Here is a 22,945-nt window from a genome sequence, read left to right as displayed (position 1 = left end):
GGAAGGCCTTTAAAAGCTCTGGGTTGCTCCTCCCATCTCTTTCTACACTGCAGCCTGGGCCTGCGGCAAGGCCACCAGCCTCCACCTTTGTTGACTCTTTGTTATCCTTTTCTACAATAAAACTATCTTGGATTGCATTGATTGTTGTAGACTCCTGTGTTGCCTCCCACAAGCCAGGGTCGTAACAGAAGGTTACCCTGTAGAAGGTTTACGCATAACTGCAAGCTTCTGGAGGATCCTACACCTTGATGTTCGTGGGACTCCAGAGGCACCAGCAGCTTCAAATATCTGTTTGCTACTTTGTAGTGGCATATTAGCAACTGCTCTCTTAATCTGATGTTTCTGTCTGCCAGAAATCTTCCTCAGTGTGCTTTTAACTGCACGAACCCGTGTGCACTCTGAATCAGCCACAAATCTCTTAATAGTACGATGATCACGCTTGAGTTTTCGTGAAACATCTAAGGTTTTCATATCTTGTCCAAGGCATTGAACTATTTCACGCTTTTTGGCAGCTGAGAGATCCTTTTTCTTTCTCATATTGCGTCTGCTTAATAATGTGGAACGCCCTTCTTAAGTAGCTTTTCCTTAATTTGGGCTCACCTGGCAAATTAATTATCACAGGTGTGATTGTGAGATTGATTTCAGTGATCCAAAGAGCCCTGCGACACAATACCATCCATGAGCTTAATTGAAAAACAAAAAAAGGTAATCTTTATGACACTTGAATACAAGTTGCGTAATAATTTGGAACACAGTGTACTTCACAGAGTTACCACTGGAAGGAGAGCCACCACATACTGATGATTTAGTGTAAGTCTTTAGGTTGCATTTCATTTTACATGAAAGCCCCAAACAGGTGATGGGATGACGTTGCACTTAAATTGACTTAGTTTTGCACAAAAAAACCCTCATGCATACATGCATCTACACTCACTTGCCAGTTCTTATGTTATACATTCGGAAAAGTTATTGTACTAAATGTACGAAATCCCCATTCATGACTGTTCTAATGACTGTTTATAGTGAAAAAATGAAATCTTCAAAATCCCTCTCATCTTCTTAAAGGTTATGGTTTTAATGCATTTGTTTAAAAATAACTAAGATTTAATGGGAAACAGTTCGGAATCGGAATGCATTCATTTTCACAAGTGCACATAATGAACTGGCAAGTGGTAAATACAAAATAAATACAAATAAATACAAAATAATAATAACAAAAAAAAATAGATTTTAGTATTACTCTCAACTACTATGGTGATTTACAAGTAAAAGCAAAACGATGTGTGTTACTTTTTCAGTTTTATTTGTAAATGAATCTTGAATAGAATAAAGAAAAAATATATATATATCATATATCCATATGTACTGAAACATTCATTTATGTACACATTTAGCACTAGAAATCTTCACAACCACTGATTTGTTTTTGGACAGCATCAGAATAGACTGTGTATTTTTCGGAAGTAGCAATGTACACTCCTGCATATTTACATACATTCTTAGGATGCAATAAAACACTTGTTTTCACACAAGCATTAAAAATTCAAAAATTGAATGAAGGGAATGATACAGTATTGCATACCCCTGCCCCTGCTTGCTGATGCTTTTTAGAAGGACGGCATAATCACACTCCTGCACTCTCTCGGCAGGGCGCTACACACTTAGCAAACAATATTTAAGAGCAATTAGTACATTCGAAAGTTTGTCATGGCCTCAAAGGGTATTGAAACTATATTTTCCAGAAGCATCATCCTCTTGGTCGTTCAGCACCATGATGTATAGTGTATTATTCATTGGTATCACATCAAAATAACGTGGCTGGCCAAGGTGGAAGGCTGTCAGGGTGTTTCCAGTAACAGATAAAGCAGAATTGAGGCAGGTTTTGTGTTGCGCAAAAACAATAGATCAAATAATAATAATAGTGGATGGAAACATTCAGGTCTATGGCTATGTGCTAAATGACAGGGCCATATTATGAACAGTTTGGCTCTCTAGTAAGGTTTTTGTGGTGCAGTAAGGCCTAGCACATCTATCTTAGCTCAACGAAATAACAAAGAACATGAAACACTGATCAGAAGGCTAATTTAAGAATCACTGTGTGCTTAACCATTATATTTCACTTTTGCATTTCTTGTGTCACTCCGTCCATCTCTTCTCTTTTATGTCTGGTTTGCTGAGTTTCTGTAAAATGTGAGACTTATTGTGCAAATTCTCTTAACTTTGTTGTGCAATCAGTAGTTCATGTCCAGGAAAGAACGCCAAGTTGAATGACAAAGATATTTTCTGTCAGTGAACAATGGCACACAGCAGCAAAACCAAGGACAAAACCACCAATGAAACCTTTGCTGGCCTGAGGAAGAGTATCCACTACTCTGGTAGCAGCTGATAGGGGTTCCAAATGAAATTCCAAAGCACTGCATACAATGAGGACAGACAGCAGCAGCTTTCAGGACAATAAAAGTCAGTTGTTATCCAGGTAAATAAACACACAAAGATACCAAAGACTTCACATAATCCAGACTGAATATCTCCTGCTGAGGCAGGAGGTAAGGATAGAACAAACATAGAAGAAACACAACATAATCAAAAGCACCAACAACCATTCAGCTGCAGTCAAAAAGGGATAGTCACTGGCGGTTTGTTTTTCACAATAAATTAGAAGAGTCACAGACTGTGAGACATAAAGCAGGGGATATTTCCACTCACATGTTCACAGCAATTGCTGATGTCGCAAAAAATATGGTGTGCACACACCCATACACTCAAACTCTGCTCCAGTAACTGCTGTTTGTATGAGGGTGATCCCAGTAATCCCTGTGATTTTGAAAAAGTTCAGTTTACTGAGCGAACTGTCCGGCTGCTTCGCGGAAAACGGTGCACTTTGATGTGTTTGGAAAGGTGGTCACTACGGGCAAACTTCTTCTCACATACAGGACACTGGTAGGGCTTGACACCCAAATGGGATCTCCTGTGACGGGACAGCTCATCTGACCGCGAGAACCTGAAAGTAGGATGAAGAATAGAGATGTTTTATATTCAACAAGGACAGTTGTAAAAGATATGGACAAATCACAAATCTATAAAATTTTTGTTGAGTCGCCCTTGAAGTGTCACTCTGGTGCCTGGTACCAGCGGCAATGGGGGGGATGTCAACTATTCACCGATTAGCCACAACATTATGACCACTGAAAGGAGAAGTGAATAACATTGGCCATCACAAACACACACAACACAGTTTAGGAACAACTCAGAAAACATGACTGATCAAGTATCTGTTGAGTGATCCACAGAGACCCCTCCCCTCAAGCCAACTCCCCACTAACAATATGGGAGAGCTACACAATATTTGAAAGCGGTCATAATGATATGTGTGATAAGCGTGTATATTAAACTTTGAACATATTGAATAAAACTTTGTATTCTGCCCCATTACCACAGCTCGGTAGATAGACAACATATCCCCAGAAACACTCTGACTCAGAGGATCCGACTCAGAAGAATATGCTAATGTTAACATTCACCGCAATCAGCGGTAATCCAAATAATAATAATCAAAATAACACACAGTATTATCAGTATCATAAACAATACAATCTGCTCACAAGAATATTTCCAAGCCAAACATTGAAACAATAATGACAGTATGTAACTGTAGCATTTGTAACAATGGCGACTCCCGCTTACAATGGCAGCACTGGCAAACAATCGCAAAAAATGAATTATTGCCTTAATCAGACTATAACAGGAGAACTTAAGTGCATGTAAACACATTACTCCGATTAGAATCGGAGTTCTCTTTATCCAATTGAGACACCCAGATAATGCGATTGGAATTTGGTTTTCTCCGGCATGTATACGGTGAATCGCAATTTTCAATTGGATAATGCGTGTGTGCATGCTCCACAAATGAAATGCCGGTCTGTCGCATGAACGACTCTTGTTTATCATAGATATAAACACTAGATGCCACGTCACCATCTCTTACCATTGGGACGATGCGTCGGCGCGGCCGCCATCTTGGGCAGGGGGAAGCCATGTCTACTTACAGAATTAGTGAACGGAGGCAGAGGTCTATCAACGATTAAAATCATCATAACTCACTGACTTTTCAACCGATTTTCAATTCATTTGGTTTATTATAAATGTCACACATATATTTACATACAATATAGATTGGTTAAATTGAAAATGTGAAACACCGTTGAAAGGCTTGTTGGGCCCGTCCGCGGCGCGTTGCGTGAGCGTCGTGTATTTGGTCCATCCTGCAACTTCAAAACCTACCGGGAACGTTTCAGAAGCAAGCGTTTAGCCCGCCAGACTTTGTTTACTTGCTCAGATTTGGGCATTTTCCCAGTGCGTGTTCTTCTAAACATGCGTCTACATGTCTAAATATGCTACGTAGTTAGCATTATGTTTAGCCCGCCAGACTTTGTTCACTTGCTCAGATTTGCCATTTTCCCGGCGTGTGTTCTTCTAAACATGCTTCTACATGTGTAAATATGCTACGTAGTTAATAAGCATCGGTTTTGTCTGTTTTTACGACCGGCAGTGTGCACGGGGTATTTTATTTTGAAAATCTCAAAGATTCTCTTTGTTTTTTTTTCTGTGTCTGGCTTCCGCCCACTAGAGGTGGTCTGTGTAAATTGACGTGTGCTTCGTAATTTTTAATTAGTCACGGTAATACCGTATACCACGGTAAAATGTGGAGACGGTATGAAGATATCAAAATTTCGATACCGCCCAACCCTAGTAAACACTCTTAAACAAAACACAAGAAATATATTCAAATAAATTCAATTAAAATAAGATAAGCATGGATAGTGTCATCGCATGGCGTTTCATTGTCCACCGAGGATAAATATAATAATAATAATAATTATTATTATTTATTTATAACTCACTTTACATTTTAAGGACAATACAACTCCAACCAACCAACACTGGGTTCTGTTTATGTAGCTACAGTTCAGACACAAAACTTAGGTTAGCAGTTAACGTTAATGTTATATATGAAACTGATAGATGGTTAAAGAATAACATTTCCTAATTAGTACAGTTACATACAGTGGCTGATTTCTAAATGTCACTTTTATCATATTACTGATATCTTACTAACAAAAACATATTTTGTTTTCTTACCCTTACATAAGATAGTAACAAGATACGGTAGCTTTAGAGATACATTCAGCACGTTCATAACAGTTAAATAATATAAAACATCTTCTTACTTGTGAAATGGTATTCCCTGTTGCTTGGTTTTGGTGTTTCTTTCATAGGAACATCAACACAAAAGTCATTTTAGTCAGTCAGATGCACTGACTACAGTCTGATCACTGGTAAAAACCCCTGCCCAAGATGATGGTCACACTGAAGTGTCTGATCAGCCAGAATGCGGCATCTAGTGTATGTATTTATGCTTGTTTATTATATGACATAATAGGTCCACCCAGAAAGCGAACCGTATTAACGTGGTATTAACCCACTGAAAAGACACACATTGCCACCTAGTGTGAGGGAGGAGGACATGTTCCGGTCAGATATTCGATTTTCTTCTGTTGCATATAAGCTGGGACAAGGACTGTAGTCAGAAAATTGAATTATGAGCATAGCTCTATTAAGCTCTGCATGGCAAGGCACTGACTATAATCTAAATATAGAACTAATACACGATCCCAACGAAAAAACAAAACGTCTGAACCTGCCCTCCATTGCATAGGCAGCACACTTTAAAGTGTTAGCTGGCTTTACAAAATGGCGTAATTTGAAATTTTCCAGTATTTTACTGAACTGGAAAACTTTTTTGCTATAGGTTGTACAAATGCTGCAACCTGCTGTAGTAGGTCTGGCCAGGTCTCCCTCCATTGAAAAGGGACCGTTCTGCTTCCTCTGAAGAACAGTAGTGTCGGGCACAGCTCTCACAATATTGTCCCGCACAAGCATTCGCCAGAGTGTTAACAATGTCTTTATTGTTTAAAATAGCCACAATCAAATCCTGAGCTGACTGACTGATTTTTGCTGCAGGTACAAATACAAGATGGTGGCAGTGCCTTCATGACGTCAATCAAGGTTTTTTCAATATAGTCAGGAATTCATTCAATATATTCAAGAGGTCTCATTCTGTGTATATACACACAGGTAAAAAGGTAGAAATACAATGGGGAAAAAAACATGGAAATGACTGAAGCAAATGCATATGACTGGTTGACATGCACCACAGAAGCACCAAAAACATGTAGTAATGGCTGTCATGTAGCTCCCTACTCACTCTCTGCTAGTATAAATGCACAAATGGCCTTGATTAAGTCATGTCAAGACTTGACTTGACTTGACGAGAGGCGGGGTACACCCTGGACAGGTTGCCCCGTCCATCGCAGGGCCAACACAGAGACAAACAACCATTCACACCCACATCTAGGGTCAATTTAGAATCACCACTTAACCTAACAAGTATGTCTTTGGAGGTGGGAGGAAACCGGAGTACCCAGAGAAAACCCTGGCAATTACATTAATTTTTATTATTTGCTTTGGTAGGCACGATGAATGGACCCAGAGGGAGTGTGCCGTTAACCCTGTTTGGTGTTTGGTGGAGACCTGGCTCCATGTGGACTTCCCGGACCACAGTGCACCTGTTCCCAGCTATGACTATGGGTGGATGGAAACATGCTCCTGGACACTGGAGTTTACATCCCTTCGTCAGCAGACAAGGCAACAGAATGCGATAAGATCCACACCACTGTTGCCATGCAACAGTCCAAACTGTTTTGCCTGACATTTGTTCATAATGATAATTCTGTACATATTTTGCATACACAGTTTTCTAGTTTATTTTATTAGATAATACTTGTATTTTATTTTTTTATTTTAGCTTTGTTTTTTACTTTGTGTTTTTTAAGAGTGTTTTTTATGTGTAGCTAAGCCAAGACCTTGTGGATCGTTAAAGTCAGTGGTGCTGCTGCTCCCTGTTTTTTCCCATCATCTACACAACTATTTTCACATGGTTTTACAAATTTAATTGCATGCATATTTCTCACAAGCAAAAATATCTTGCGTGGTGGTTTGCTACAACTCGTTCTCCTCGTTCATACACATGTCACAGCAGTGACCTTAACATGCGAAGAAACCTCTGTTTGGTTGGAAACCTCTGGGGCACACTTCTCATTAACCTAGTTAACTGGAACTGACATTTCCCAAACTTTCTCGCGACCCCAGATGTGCGTCTGCTGACCTGACAAGATAATGAACTGATGCAATAGTAATTAAGCAGCTGCATTTAAGGATCTGTATTAAAAAAAAACCTCTACAAGTATAGGTGCAGATATGGACAACAAAATTTTGCATTATAGAGTTATAGTATAGAAAGATCAGAAAAGACCTTTGGTTTAACCAAATGTTTCCTATATTGTGATCTTCCAGTAAACTGTGTGCATCCAAATCCTATCAAAGCAGCCCTTATTGAAGGTTTCACTCTGTAAACAGTAAATGATATAGTCTGAGGTCTGACGAGTGGTCAGGAAGCAATACAGAATTCATAACACTTTTAAGCACTTCTTTCCTCAACTATTTTGCTATTTGTTTTAATTTTTTTTGGAGAGGTTCTATACTTAAACCTGAAATTCAATTAACAGCAGTGGTGGAAACACTGAGCTATCCATTGTATTCTACAAAACTTCGTAACTGAGTCAGGATAGGCCATTACCTAAAACTTAGAGGTCCAGACCCTAAAAGGTTTCCTCTTAAAATGTCTCCAGTCTGTGGTATAATCTGACTGGAGTAAGATCACTTGTTGATGATTCCATGGAAGACATGGACCATACCACACACTGGTCCCTAACCAATCACCACTGCTCCTGAGCTGTGGGATGTCATGTGGATTTCAGGTGTGCACCCACAGAGAACAAGTCCACAGTATACACTGACTTGTTGCATGTGGTAGAGAATTATTTGCTTCTATTGAACAGGAGGTAAAAACTGGCCAGTTGTTTTGTGGGACATTGTGTGACACAACCACAATGACACCCAATCTATTATCAAATTATTGTCTATATCAAAAGACAACAGATATGATATGATTGAACTAGCATGGACCACTTTCCTAATGTTCTTATCATTTTGCTCATTCATCAAGTTCTTTTTCGGTTCTAAATTGTGCCTCCTTTGGCATTAAAAAAAAAAAAGCAGCTCTACTTGAGCCAGAGGGGTTCCACGCAGTTTTTGGTCATTTTTAAAGGGGCCCTGTGTCAAAACCTAATTTAGGGCCTTAATTGTCACATTTTGTAAATTACAAAATTAATTCATAGGGAGTATGGTCAAAGGGGCTGAAGCTGGGTTGGTTTGGCCCCAGACACTGTTGTTAGTTCACCTTATTTCTATACACTTATCATGCATTACATTATGACCACCTTCCTAATATTGTGTCAGGTTGCATCCTAATTTAGATAGCTGCTGCCATCGAGTGTGGTCCAAGTATCTCATTATAATCAAATCTATAAAGAGAAATCATCATAGAACAGACTCTTTTGATATGCAACGTATGCGTGTCTGGAGTGACACTGCTGTAAATCTGAACATACACCACAATAGTACAGACTTTGCTACCCTTCCTTTTCCATCCCAGTCTACATGAAGGACTTTGCCTGATCACTCACTTCCCTTTCATGCAGTATGGCAGCCTGGACGTTCCTAACCCACAGTCATGGTAACTATTCAACACTTTTTCTTTGTTCACTCCACTTCCTCACTGCTACTCCCTCTAATCATTGTGTGCAAAACTGAGACAGGCCTTTTCTCCTTCTCTAAGCGCCTCTCTCAACAGCGCATACAGTACCATCACTACCACCGAAACTACAGTTTCTCTTGTCTTTTCTACACTGCGCTTCACACCATTCATCTGCTTTTCACAACTATCTTTTAGTTTCCCCCCTCATTTACTTCATCTCTCACTCTCTCTCACATACACACATTTACATCCAAACTGTATCCTGCCTTTTGTGTACAGACAAGAGTCCTTTGTTAGCTGGAACACAGCCTGGATTACTACCGCACAGATTTCTGCAGCTTCACTCGTGTATTAGGACAGGAATGCAGGAATTCATGACTGCTGCAGGTTGCCACTGTAGTCAACAAAAAGCTTTCAAGAGATATCATGGATTGACAGCTGATTTTTCAAAGACTGGTCTCTGTAAGGTGTGGCAGAAGCCAAATCACATAACAGCTAGTTAAATACGGTAGTCTGCCATGCACAAAGATTGGTACCTAATGGGAAATCATATGAGAATGGTATGCAACATGTAAGTACGTGTGCGTGTGTACAAAAACATGTGGATTAAATCTGTAGAACAATAAAGGGTCTTCTTTATACTGATGTTAAGAGAGAACTTCTTATTTGCAGTTTTACAATTTACAATTACCTTGGGTGCAGTCTTGTAAAAGCAAATAACCAGTTCATGTAAACAGAAAACTCATTTTCATGTCACAGTGTTTATTATGTGGCTATAGTCACTAGAATGTGGGATATTTTCGTTAAAAGGAAAGACTGTTGCATTCAAGCTCTTGCTGTGCACACCAGAATTCTGATTAAGCTCATGAAAAAAATCTGTGTATAAATCCATCTATGTTTTGCATATATTGGTTGCAAACATGATCAGCCACAACATTATGACCACTGACAGGAGAGGTGAATAATATGAATAAATTCAGTGTTCTGCTGGGAAACTTTTGGACCCGTCATTCATGTGGATGTTATTTGGACATGTAGCAGCCACCTAAACTAGAGACAGACACACACACACATATAAATGGTTTAGGAACAACTAAAAAAAAAAACAGCACAAGGTATTGACCTGGCCTCCAAATCCACTAGATCTCAAACTGATCAAGTATCTTTGGGATGATCCACAGAGGCCCCTCCCCTCAACCCATAGGACCCAAAGACCCCCACTAACAAAATTCTGTTGCCAGACACCACAGGACACCCTCAGAAGACCCTTGTCCATTTTCTGATGACAATTGGCTTGGAGGCACAAGAGACCTACACAGTATTAGGAAGGAGTCATAATGTTATGCCTGATCGGTGTATATTGTTGCCTGTTGCAACATTCCCACACCAATAGCCCAAGAGTTTTATGTCAACCAGACATTATTATTTACTGGAGATGGTGTGAGGGGTTTCAAAAAATAATGATGGAGGTATAACAAGCTATAGTAACTAGAGCAGCAAAATTCAATCTATCAGTTGAATGAGACAAAATGAAACATTAAATTAAACATTTTATAAGCACTAGAGGTGTACCTCTGTTTTAGTAGCTTCCTTGTTGCCCCATCAGTATAAAGGGCATTTACGCAATGGAGGAAACTAGAGAGCTGTAAATATTTTGGATTATCCTGCCAGTGAAGTGTAGCAGCAAAGGTACAACAAATGAACACAGTCATGGGTGAGTGGCTCATATAATGTTTTAATCCGTTCAGTATTAATGGTTTATGGGTGGTGGGGTTGGAAAAAGGACATAAATCATGAAAACAAACTGTGCAAAAATGTTTATTTAAAACAAATTTAAAACGGTCCGCAACTCCCCTTACAGCTGATTTATAGACTCTGTGATCTTCCTTACTGTCCCTTATGCTCCAGTAGAAGGTGCTCTTCCGATATATTAATTATCAGCTCGACCTATGCTGCCCAATGACTAAAGCAAGCCAAGAAATAAAAACGGTGGAGGACACTAGCGAGCTGCCTGGAGGCACCAGAGACCAAGGCAACTATAGAGCCTTGTCTGGCTGCATCCATTTCATCATTACCATCCTCAAATTACAAGTTGCAAAATCTGTCACAAATGGGCTTTGTCCTAAATGTACAAATCCTAAATGTCAGTAAAACATGTACTCCAAATTAAAAGTGCAAAAAAAAAATGTTTAGATGAAGTTAACTTTCAGGCACATCCATTCAGAGTCCCTTTTAGGAGCTGCTGGTTAAATAAAACATGGCACAACAAGTCAAATGTTGTACCCTTCACTAATTATAATCTCACTGGATGACCTAAACCAGGTTATTCAAGTGTGGCAACTCTGGCCACAAGTCACACTTCATCACACACATATAAACACATACTGACAAATATAAAAAGACACTTTACTTCAAAGAGTTAAGAAATTGTTCACTGATGAAGACAGTCAAATTCTCTCACTGCCATTACAGTGAGCAATTAGAGCTTGCTGTGTTATACTTAGCATACACAAACATGCACACACACACACATTGCCCCAGCAACTGCGCAGAGTTGTTTAGTCTCAACAGGAGATGCCCATGTTGTGCCCATGTTGTGCCCATGTGACTCATGGCCACATGCTCTAGCTCAGATTTATATTTAGTTCTACAGTCATAAAGAAACGACTCAGCTGGAGGGAAACACTTTTTCCGCAAATCCCTATCACCGGAGATGATGCAGGGGGGTCTTGTGACCAGTTTATTTGAAGTCACTCTTCATCAAAGTGAGTTCTCACGTGACAAGAGAATAATGGGATATCGCGAGACAAGACTATACAAGAGTTACAGCTCAAACCACTTTCAATGGAAACACGTACAAAGCGCAATTGTACTTTATCAAAATATCACTTTTATTTTATGAAAAACTGTAATGGAAACACAGTTAATGCCACATCCTTTAGCAATGACTTCATAGTAATGAATTAAGTAATTTCTCTTACTTTTAGTTGCTTGGAGCTTTGGACGGGTATGCAGGATGTAGCCCTATAATCTCTTTCTCAAGTGCTAATAGATGCTACTCAAAGGGACAGTGTTTACAATAATCATCTGCATTGTCCGTTGTGACTAACATAGCACCAGCACATAAACACGCCTCACTAACATATAATTGCTGCTGTTTCAGTGTACACTGAGTAATGGGTCAAGTCATTTTAAATCATGCAGATGCATGCTGGAGTCTGTAAACAAGTCTGTCATAAATATGAGTCAATCCCCAAGTCTAATCTACCAAGACAACACATAAACATAAAAGGTTGTGGTGTGCAATTAATGTAATTTTACATGGGGCAGAGATCATGTCGAGGCGAATGCATGATGTTGTCAGCCAGTGACCTGTTTAAGTGTACATACAAAACACTTTCATTCTCTTTCCACACCAGTACCCACCTCCATCCGCAGCCTTGCCAGTTGCAGGCAAATGGTTTCTCCCCTGTGTGCCTCCTCAGGTGGGCCTTCAGATGGCTGCTCTTGGTGTACATCTTGGTGCAACCAGGAAAAGTGCATTTGTGCATTTTGATGAGATCCGCCACTGAGTTCTTTTGGAACTTCTGACCTCCAACAAGAATCCCCGACTCCTGGTTTGCAGAACTAACTGCAAGCCCAAGAGGCTTGGCTGCAATGGGGACTGGAGCAATTCTTACAAACTTAGAGGAGGCATTCAGGCTGGGGGATGGCAAGATGTGGGGCACCAGAGCAAAGGTCTGACCTTGAATGTTGACCAGTAACTGTGCAATTTTGAGGTCTGAAGCTGGGGCAGGCTGTGGAGGCTGGACTAGTGGGGTAAGTGGTGCTACAGTGGGCTCCTGCTTGATCTGAATGGGCTGAATTTGTAAGATGACCGGTATCTCATTGCCATTCATGCCACTACCTGCTGATGAAGCTTTGTCTGTTGCCACCTTTTTGGTCCCTGTGCTAGATTCACGTGTGGGATTAATTGATGTGGTTTTAGTCTCACCGGATGCAGCAGTGGCAAGAGTAGTAGTACTGGGCACAGTTTTGTCTGTATATTTGGCCTCTGGCTCCAGCTTAGGCTCAGGGGAGGCTTCCCTGCACCACTCCACACCATCTTCTAGACCAAGAGCCTCCTCCCGTTCCCCTCCTAAACCAATGCAACCGCCTTGGATCTCCTGCTTCATTTTCACCACCTCCATATTCTCCTCCAGAAATTCTTCAATTTCCTCCAATGTGGGCTGGAAGGAACCTCCAAGTTGTTCCTCTCTCTCCACATGGGACCAGGAAAGGAAGTCAAAATGTTCTTCTTTTATAGCCTCACATTTTGAGGGCTCATCTCTCTGTGAGTCCCACAAGAAAGTGGACAGTGGTATAGGTGCCACAGATCCAGTTGGAACACATCCTAAGGAGGCCTGAGACAGAAAGTGGTCCAAGACACTGTCCTGGCTTTCAGCACTTGAGTTGCTGCCATAGCTGGAGCTGAGCACCTGGGAGTCCGGGCTGGAGCAGGAACGAGGGCTGGACGACTCACTCATGTCATCCTCTGAAAATGATGACGCCATCCCCTGGTAGGAACTGGGGTCTGTGACCATGTCAGACAGCTGGTAGTCTATTTGAGATCCACTATAAGGAAGAAAAGTCTCCTCTCTCTGTGGGGAGTGATCCACCATCCCTCGCTACTGCCAAACCACTGTCTCCTGCTGGACTCTGCAGTCTATGTTTAGAAAACGTAAGTATTCCTTGTGTTTTGTTGAAAAGTTAGACCAAATTAACCCAGGTCACCGAGGACACACTTCCCACTTGGGTGAGATAGTGAAAAACCTAGCATGAAAAAGGTAAGCGTTGGGGGAACAATCCAAGGTCACCAGTCAGGATACAGTATGTCTAAAAAGAGACAAGAAGAGGGTGAGAAGTCTCAAACTTAATCCGACCACCACCTATTGCTCATCTGACACAGCCTAAGACAGTATTAGATGTTTATAAAGTATATCTGCTGAAAAATGCAGGAAATGGCTAGATCCTAATCGACTCAGTCAAGTTGATACTGGCCATGGATAACTGAATACAGCTGCTACTTAACAACAAGGATATGAATTACTAGACAAAAACTAAGAAACTATTGTTACAGAATCACTTAAACAGTATTTCTACTACACTGGTTTCCAACTTTTTGTGTGTGTGAGCCTTAATGCCCCTGTACCCACTCAGCACACATGGTCACAGATGTATACAAGGCATGTTAAACTGAAGGATTTCTTTCAATAGTGAAAACTGTTGTGGAGAAAAGATCATTTCTAAACACGAGGTTTCACTTTTCTTGTTCCTGTCATCTTGTTTTCCCTATTGATGATCGGGTGGTTCACATGATTAAATCGGTGTGGTCCTGATCCCCAAGATGGGGAAACTCTTTGCATATTTTTTACGCAATTTAATTTACAGTGTTTTTCTTGTTCTGCTGGGACGTCCTGACTTCAGAATTTTTATATATTTATATTATTATATTATATATTTATTCTTGAGTTCCAAATATTATATTTAGTGGCATTTGATATTTAACAGGGCGCCATAACGTTATCATTTTACAGTGGCCTTAAAGCCTAGGATATATATTTAGTTCAGTGCTCAGGTCTGTTGGCTTTGCGTCTGATGCGTCAACAACAACCCTCAGCTTTATCATATTTTCTTTAATAACCTACTGTAGACTTCATAAAGGGTTATTTTCCTGGAACAAGGAGCGGAGCGTCGTTGACACCACCCGCCTCCCCCTGCGCACACTTCTATTCGCTTTCCCCCTCCAGGGGCCCCTGTATGGTCTGAGTGACCGAGAGTAAACCTGGGGCTGTGACGAAAAAAAAAAAAAAAAAGAAAGAAAAAAAACACATTATTGTCAGAAAACACCGCATGGGGCAGCCGGGAGTAGCATGCGCTCCATCCGTTAGCTTCATGCGTAAATCACCTACCCCGCTGGACAAACACGGAGCAGTAAATCTGACACATCGCTGCCTCTGTAGTTGGGCGGAGGAATTTTTGAGATACCCTTTTTTAATTCATTTCACAGGACAGCTTGGGCACAGTGTACTGAAATGACTGCATACATTCCTGCACAGCCGGAGCTTTGAATTTGTAATAAAGCTACATGTGCACAATCATTCCTATGTTCATTTTCATAGTGATTACTCATACAGTATAGCCGTTAAGTGGTCCACTCTGTCAGGATGTGCAGGCAGAAAGGACGTAAGAACTTCGAAATCTGGTCACACGCGGAGACGTAAACAGGAGGAAAAATGTCATTCAAATTGCTGACATTGCCATTGCTAACCAAAATCAGACCTAAACATGAGCTCCAGAACGCTAATAAAGGATCTGCGTGTTTTCCTGCTGCCCCCATATGCATAACGCATAACGCATGAGCAGGCGCGTGTCTCCGCTCTCAGCGTAAACATGTTTTCGTGCAGTTCGCTGCAGCAACATATGGCAGCGAGCAAGAACAATCAATGCCCCCCCCCCCCCCCCCCCCGCCCCCAAACAAACAAACAAACAAACAAAAAACAAACAAAACAAAACTCCAGCCTCACCTTGTTCACTCACATTAAATATAATCACAGTGCAATGTGCGCGGGTAGGAATGGTTTTCTCTGTCGCATTCGACGGGGCAGTCTGTGAACAGAGCAGGACTTGCCCTTGAGACTCTCCATGCAGCAGCAGTAGCAGTGCTCACACTGGACGGGGCGCTCACTGAGTTGTACTATATTACCGTCACATGACTGCCCGTGTGAGTCCCAGCGCTCACTGTAGTGAGAAATAAGAGGCTGCTGCTGAAGGCTCGTCCCCGCTCTGCAGCCTTATTGGTTGGTTGTAGCGCGGATGGAGGAGGCCGGTCGTCGTGTCCGTCAGTCAGAAGTCCTGCTGCCGTGGGATAACATGCGGTAGTCCTTGGTGGAAGCAGGAACACATTTCTCATCTCATCTTATCTTCTACCGCTTATCCTCACAAGGGTCGCGGGGGTTGCTGGAGCTTATCTCAGCTGTCATCGGTCGGGGGGGGGGGGGGGGGTGGAACACATTTCTATGATAAATTAATAATAGTGATTTGTGTAACCGAATAGGATCATTCACACAGTTAATAAATTCCAGTGACACTTGGGGGTTAGTCATTATCCAGGCTAGATGAAAAAAAAATAGTTGCTGAAATGCATTACTCAGATCATAGACTTTGATTTATGATCAATTCAATCCATATCAATTGTATTTAAAGAGTGTCAATAACAATACAAATGTCTCAAGACTCAAGGCAAAATCCTGTCTGAAGCCTGGCCTGAAACCTCCTGAGGAAGCCTGAAGGCGATGGTGGCAGGGAAACCTCCCTTTTAATGGGAATAAACCTTGAGCTTCACCCAGTTCATATATGATTCATTTCATTCATTCATTTATGAAGTCTAAGTATTGGCTCTATAAAAGTGTCTTAAGTCTTAAGTTTAAGTTTTGTTTTTTTGTTTTTTTGTTTTTTTTTTTTTTTCCGGATTGTCTGTTCTGGAAACTTAAATATTTTTGCAGATTATCAGGCACCCTGTGGCATAACATGCAAAGGTGAAGGTGAAGCTTGTCAACAGACGAGGTAAGCAAATGCTTGGGTCCACAGACCAGTAGGGGGCCCCTGGAGGCTTACAGACAGATTTTTTTTTTCACAGAACATTATTGTGAAACTGCAATAACATGCAAATATATAATCCCTGTATCTCCTGTTTACACTAGGCCTGTCTGCACTTTGTCCACTTTATTCATACAGTCAGGTTTACATCCTACACAGACGGGTTGGAAAGTTTCAAACCTTTATGTCATCATTTTCGTACATTTTGTATATTATTCTAATTTTTGTATCTTTAAAAATATCTTGTGTGTGCATGTCATGCTGCTCACATGTATCTTTAAGAGGCGAATTTATTTATTATTTAGCATATTTCCCTTTTCCTGTTTTCCCTTTTTGAAAAAGCTTGAACCTAATCTAGGTTTGAAAGCCACAAAGACAATGACTTGTAAATGGATGTTGTGATGACCTATCTTCCTCACTGCTGTTTTCAACATCAAGAATACATCTTTATTTTCCAATTGTCATTCTATATCACAGAGTCTGTTTATCTGTCTTGACTACAACAATAACATCAGCTGGGACCAGGGACTGCTCAGCCGACCTATCAGAGGCCTGCTAGAGCTAAGTATCACTAACAGCAGCATCAACACTTCCTCACGCACAGAGGAACTCACTCTGTCAGGAACAATGGGCTGACCAGTCAGGCTTCAACAGGAAGTATTTCAGAAGTGAAACGCTTATTTTGAAGTCACTTCAAGATTGAGTAAGACATGTGACCAGAGGGTGCGTGTGTGTGTGCGTGTGCGTGTGTATTATAGCTCCAAGTACAGAACTATCTGCAAAACACATTCCTCCCCACAGATTGTTCAGTGTACTTTTTCAGCTAGCAGACACATGACAACTGGAACAATGATGTGTAGGGCAGCAGTTAACATCACCATCATCATTATTCCACTAAAATCTTGTATGACGGTAAGCACACAACAACCTTAAACAGTGTTAGCAACATGATTATATGCATTCTCATTAAAGTAGAGTCTAGAAGGCCCAGGAACACCTGTACTTTCTCCAGACACTGAGGAAAAAAACTCACAGCCCTGCTAGTTTGCTTAGGACAACCACCCGAGCATGGTTTGGCAACAAAAGATTATTGACCTCTCCCTCCCTCCCTCCCTTGGAAGACATCTACAGGTCACACTGTCACAGCACAGAATTGTTGGGGACAGTACTCATCCTTTCCTTGTTTTTTGAATTGTTTTTAAAGTGTTTTTGTGTGTGTGTCTGTGTCAGACTGCATCCTGCTGCTATGGAGTGGGGGTGCCTAGCCAGGTCTAGGTGGGTTGTATAGGTCTAAGTAACATGAATGAATACCAGGTCCAAAAGTTTCCCAGCAGAACATTAGATTGTCACAAGATGGTCAATGTTACATCACCTGTCAGTGGTCACAATGTTGTGGTTGATTGGTGTATATTGCTACCATTTGGAAGTAAAAAGAAAGCCCTGAAAAGAATCATTTGTGTTGTAGGTTTTGTAACGTTTTATAACTTGAATTTATAAATTCAGTTGTGCTCTCTGATTTCTTTTGTGTACGGAGGATATTGGTTTGTTCAGCTGCCAGACAATGTCTCAACGTTCTGATTAGTCAGTTGGGTCATTTGAGATTCTGGTGTGAAGCAATTTGACAGTGAAACTGTATGCTCTTACAAATATATATGTAGGAATATTACAGGAACATTTAGGACATTAAATGGTCAAACAGGAGGAAAATTTAATTTTTTGATTAATGTTTTCAGTAATACAATAAGCCATATTATCTTTAATGAGCATGTGAAGCATTGAAAGTATGTTGGAGTAAAAATAAACTTTAATCAATGTCATGGTACCAGATTAGCCCAGTAATATTGTGAAAAGATGGGTTATATGATCCAAAAACTTTTGGACATCATCAATTCCTCACTTTACAGTTCAGATAGTTCTCCTGTGAGCCCATGTTATGTCCTGCTAAGGAAAGGTCTGGAGAAGGGTCTGCAGAATGCATTACAGTAAGTGGATATTATTAGGCCGACCATGTTGAATGTCAGAGAGGTCACCACATCTGACTGATCCCTCTTGACCTCCTAATCTAGCATTCAAACCTTTGGAACCAAAACCCACAACATTACATATTATAAAAGTGGTCTGGAGGGATGGAAACATGGCTCATTTGAGGATTCAATTCAATTCAATTCAATTTTATCATATGGAGACACGCATCTGTTGAAGACCAGCTAGGTAGAAACATTTAAGACAGCGAGAAAAGAAGAGCAGGAGAAACAAGATGAACAAACTTCTGTCATAGATATATATATCGAGCAGCATAACTAAGGGATGGTTAAGTCCAGCCCTAACTATAAGTTTTGTCAAAAAGGAAAGTTTTAAGCCTGACCTTAAAAGTAGAGACTGTGTCTGCCTCCTGAACCCAAAATGGGAGCTGGTTCCATAGGAGAGGAGTCCGATAGCTAGTTAGATCTTTGACACCTGGAAGAATGCTATGAATTGTATCTCTCTGTACAGGCTCTTGAATTTTATATGATGGACACTGAAATCTGGTTACTGTTTCCCTCCAGAGATACCAAATTATTACTAAAGATGCCACCTGAATGTAAATGAGCGAGATGTTTTTAATTTATTCTACAGAGATGCAGAGATGGTGTTATTTTTTTCATATTTTAATTGAGTGCACAATAATAGAATTTAAAAGATGTTACAGTTTTTCACTTGATGTTTTTTCAATTAATTATCAGAATAGTTCCACAATCTTCAGCACACTGCCTTGCAAACTAATCAACCATAACACTGAAACAACTGTCAGTAAATAACAGTGATCCTCTTGTGACAGCTCATCTCTTTTTCCTTTGAAGTACTGATGATAAATTGATGAACATTTTGTGTTTTTGTTGAATGATAAACAGTACAGTCTTACATTACCCAGTTAACTTGTTTAGTCTGAACATTTAAGTTTGATCTGAAGCAAAATTGCAAGCTTGAACACCACCTACTGCTTTGAAATAGTACTGTAATAAGCATTGCTGCATATAGTCTACATGTGTTTGTGTATTGTATGTATCAATGTAACAAATTACATTTCAAATTCTGAACCTTTTAATACACATCTCCGTGTATCTACAGTAGATTCATAGGAACATTAGATTAGAATTATTATGACTGATCCGTTTTTATTAATTACATTTTGTACCATGGTCCGGGTGAATCCTCGATTCTGATTGGCTGCGGGGTGTAAATTAAAAGGGGATAATGGACACCCATAAAGACGTTCCAGTCAAATTACCTGATGAAAGTTCTAAATCACTGCGCTGGCTCAAATGCTTTGGTAACTGTGGCAACAGAAACACAGACACAGACTCTGTCCAGTCGACCAAGGAAGGAGGAGAATACAGTGTTGCCAGTTTTAGGAGCCTGAGAGCCGGCATTAATCGCCACTTAAGAGACGTAGACATCATTAGTGACATGGTGTTCAAGACAAGTAATGCTGTTTTCAAGGCGATGCTGTAGCGCTACAGGAAGAGTAGGAAAGACACCAGCTTCCACCACCCTCGTATCCCTGAGTCAGAACTTGAAGAAATCAGAAGTTCATCTTTCTTGCAATAAAAACGATTTAGGAAACGATCTGTGGACTCTGTGGAAATTTCGCATTTCACACACGCGGTAATAAATGCACTGGCCTTCTGAAATTATACTTTGTATCACATAATGTAACGTTAAATAGTCCGTTCAGCCGCTTCTTGTGAAAAACTTATGCTTTAAACACAACAAAAAACCTAATATTTATTTGGTCACTTACCGCTCCGCGTCGTCCATTAATTTCAGATAATGGACACATCGTCAGGCATTAACCCTTACATATTGTACGGTATTTTAAATTATATAGTGAGTAAAATAAGTATCGAACACAATTTTTCATAGTAAACATATTTCTAAAGTGCTACTGACATGAAATTTTCACCAGGTGTTGTAACAACCCAAGTAATCTATACATAGAAAGAAACCAACACAAATAAGTTCAGTTATTTAATACTTCGTACAAAAGCCTTGGTTGCTAATGACATCTTCAGATGCCTCCAGTACGGGTCATTCTATAATTAGGGGTACATTTCAAGTTCACCAAAACGACCAGAAAACGATCAGTTTTCATTTTTGATTTAAAAAAAAAAAAAAAAAAAAAAAAAAAAAATAGTTTCCATAATATACATGTATTACAAATACAAGTACAAATGTACTAAATTCATTATTTGGCAAGCTTAAACCCAAATTAGTTTTAAATTTTGTAACATTTTAATTTTATAACATGCAATCCAGTTGACAAAGTAACACGGTTGACAGAAGTAACAGTTCACTGGACAGAACCTTTCTTGATATAAGAATTATGAATTGATTAAATTAAAGTGTCTAGGCTGATAAATTCAACTGAACAGATTAAAAGTACATTAAAACAACAGATTGTGGTAATCCAGCTCAAACTGTAACACAGTTGACATTTCGGCCATTTTTAACAGACCTCAGACCTGTCACATTAAGACCTTGATCAACTCCTGTTTTTATACACTTTCTTCATATTTGTAAATCTAACATCCAACACAAATTCACATTAACATGTTGCTAACACAGTTGACTATCACTTAATCTACTCTATGTGGACACATTAGTATATTGTAAAAATATTGAAGAGGAGAAGTAAAGATTTGCCATTCTGTCTTAATCTCTCCAAAAAGGGAATGGCATCACATGATGTTGGAGATGTGGCTTAAGAGCAAACCATTGCAGATTTGTGGGAGGATTTTCAGTGGGTAACACAGGTGACAGATTTCTCACACACACACATAAATTGGTTAATTTAATGTATATGAATGAGCAAAATAGATTTCTTTATGCAAAAACATAATTTAGTATCTAAAGAGCAAAACCTGAAATTTGGCAAATCAGACAGCAAAAAAAAAAAAAAAAAAAAGCACACACGCGTGTGTTGACTTTTTTTGTATTAAATAAAAGAAATGTGCCCCAATGTAAAATTGATGATGGCTTTGAATGAACAGTTAGTAAAATTGAAAAATACAGCCAATAATGGCTGCACTAGCAGCCCCATAGTCGCATGAAAAATAACCCCTGCGCGCCCACACACTTTAGGTTGGATTGTGACACTTCTACATTCATATGAACATACAAATGATCACACATACATTTTTAGTTCATACAGCGTTATTATGGTTTATTTAGCATTTGCTGAAAATACTTTAGTTCTGTTAGTGCGCAACATTTAGTTAACTGTTGTATATTCTACATTATATTAAGTTGGTTTGTGTCAAGTTATTCAAATCTGTTTTTCCGGTGCCGGGTGTTCCTTGCTTCTGCTGCTGGGGGGTATCTGGCTCCGGCCAAAGGACAGGGGCAAAAGGACAGGCCCCAGGAAACAGTCTGTTTAAATCCAAAAAAAGTGTTGAATAAGGTCAGCTTTACTTGTAGAATTTTTTTGAAGACGTTTCGCCACTCATCCGAGTAGCTTCTTCAGTTCTGATAAACTAGTGGGAAATTGAGGTTTAAATAGGAATAAACTCTGTGGGTAACACCGACCCGAAACTTGCTTGACCAGAAACTGGGGTCACTAATTTCCATAATGGCTGGTACTTACCTGTCCAGTGCCAGCTTTTTCTTCAGAAATGGAGTCTTGTGTGGTGAGCATGCATACAGGCCATGGCTGTTGAATGTATTGCTTATTGTTTTCTTTGAAACAATTGTATCTTCTAATTCCAGGTCTTTCTGAAGCTCTCCATAAGTGGTCCTTGACTCTTGAACAGCTCTTCTAATAATTCACTCCTTTTCACTCCTCTGTCAGAAAATGTTACAAGGAGCACCTGGTCGTGGCCGGTTTAGGGTTGAATGATGTTCTTTCCACTTCTGGATTATGGCTCCAACAGTGCTCACTGGAATTTTCAGAAGTTTAGAAATCCTTCTAGAACCAATGCCATCAGAATGTTTTGCAACAATAAGGTTGTGAAGGTCTTGAGAGAGTTCTTTGCTTTTACTCATCATAAGATGTTCCTTATGTGACACCTTGGTAATGACACACCTTTTTATAGGCCATCAGTTTGGACTGAACCAGCTGATATTCATTTGCACTGACAAGGGGCAGGATGGCTTTCTGGTCACTGATAGATTTCAGCTGGTGTCTTGGCTTTCCATGCCTTTTTTCACCTCCCTTTCTGCGTGTGTTCAATACTTTTCCCTCTGTCATTTTACATTATTACACATAACTTAATTTCTGAATTTATTTATACTGGTTTCTTTCTATATATGGAATACTTGGGTTGTTACCAACACCTGGTGATTTCATGTCAATAACATCTTTACAAATATGTTTACTCTGAAAAATTGTGATGTGTTCAATACTTATCATGTGCAGCAGTGTGACAATATTTATTGGTGGTGGTGAATTACGGCAAGCATAACATTATGACCACCTTCCTGATATTGTGTATGTCTCCGTTGTGCCTCTTAATCTGTTGAAACCACAGTTGTGACTCATCAAAGAATGGACATGAGACTTCTGAGGGTGTCCTGTGGTGTCTGGTAACACAGTGTTGTTAGTAGGGGCCTTTG

The 22,945-nt window shown here is 40.0% G+C and overlaps 1 protein-coding gene across 2 annotated transcripts; it reads right to left on the bottom strand.

Annotated features, from left to right (window-relative positions):
• Positions 1-1,280: 1,280 nt before the first annotated feature.
• LOC125006072 (Krueppel-like factor 15) lies at positions 1,281-15,499 on the bottom strand. Of its 2 annotated transcripts, none has more exons than XM_047581785.1 (3): positions 15,283-15,499; positions 12,143-13,591; positions 1,281-3,001 (listed from the first exon to the last, which is right to left on the bottom strand). In XM_047581785.1, the coding sequence occupies exons 2-3, from the start codon at positions 13,375-13,377 to the stop codon at positions 2,833-2,835; spliced, it is 1,404 nt and encodes a 467-aa protein (XP_047437741.1). In that variant the 5' UTR covers positions 13,378-13,591; positions 15,283-15,499; the 3' UTR covers positions 1,281-2,832. The 2 variants fall into 2 exon arrangements, with proteins under 2 accessions (XP_047437741.1, XP_047437742.1); XM_047581786.1 differs by having other exon boundaries at positions 15,296-15,499.
• Positions 15,500-22,945: the final 7,446 nt, after the last annotated feature.

The sequence above is a fragment of the Mugil cephalus genome, chromosome 4 (genome assembly GCF_022458985.1).
Source record: "Mugil cephalus isolate CIBA_MC_2020 chromosome 4, CIBA_Mcephalus_1.1, whole genome shotgun sequence".
In the NCBI taxonomy this organism is placed as follows: domain Eukaryota; kingdom Metazoa; phylum Chordata; class Actinopteri; order Mugiliformes; family Mugilidae; genus Mugil; species Mugil cephalus.
This window is presented reverse-complemented; position numbering and strand designations above follow the sequence as displayed.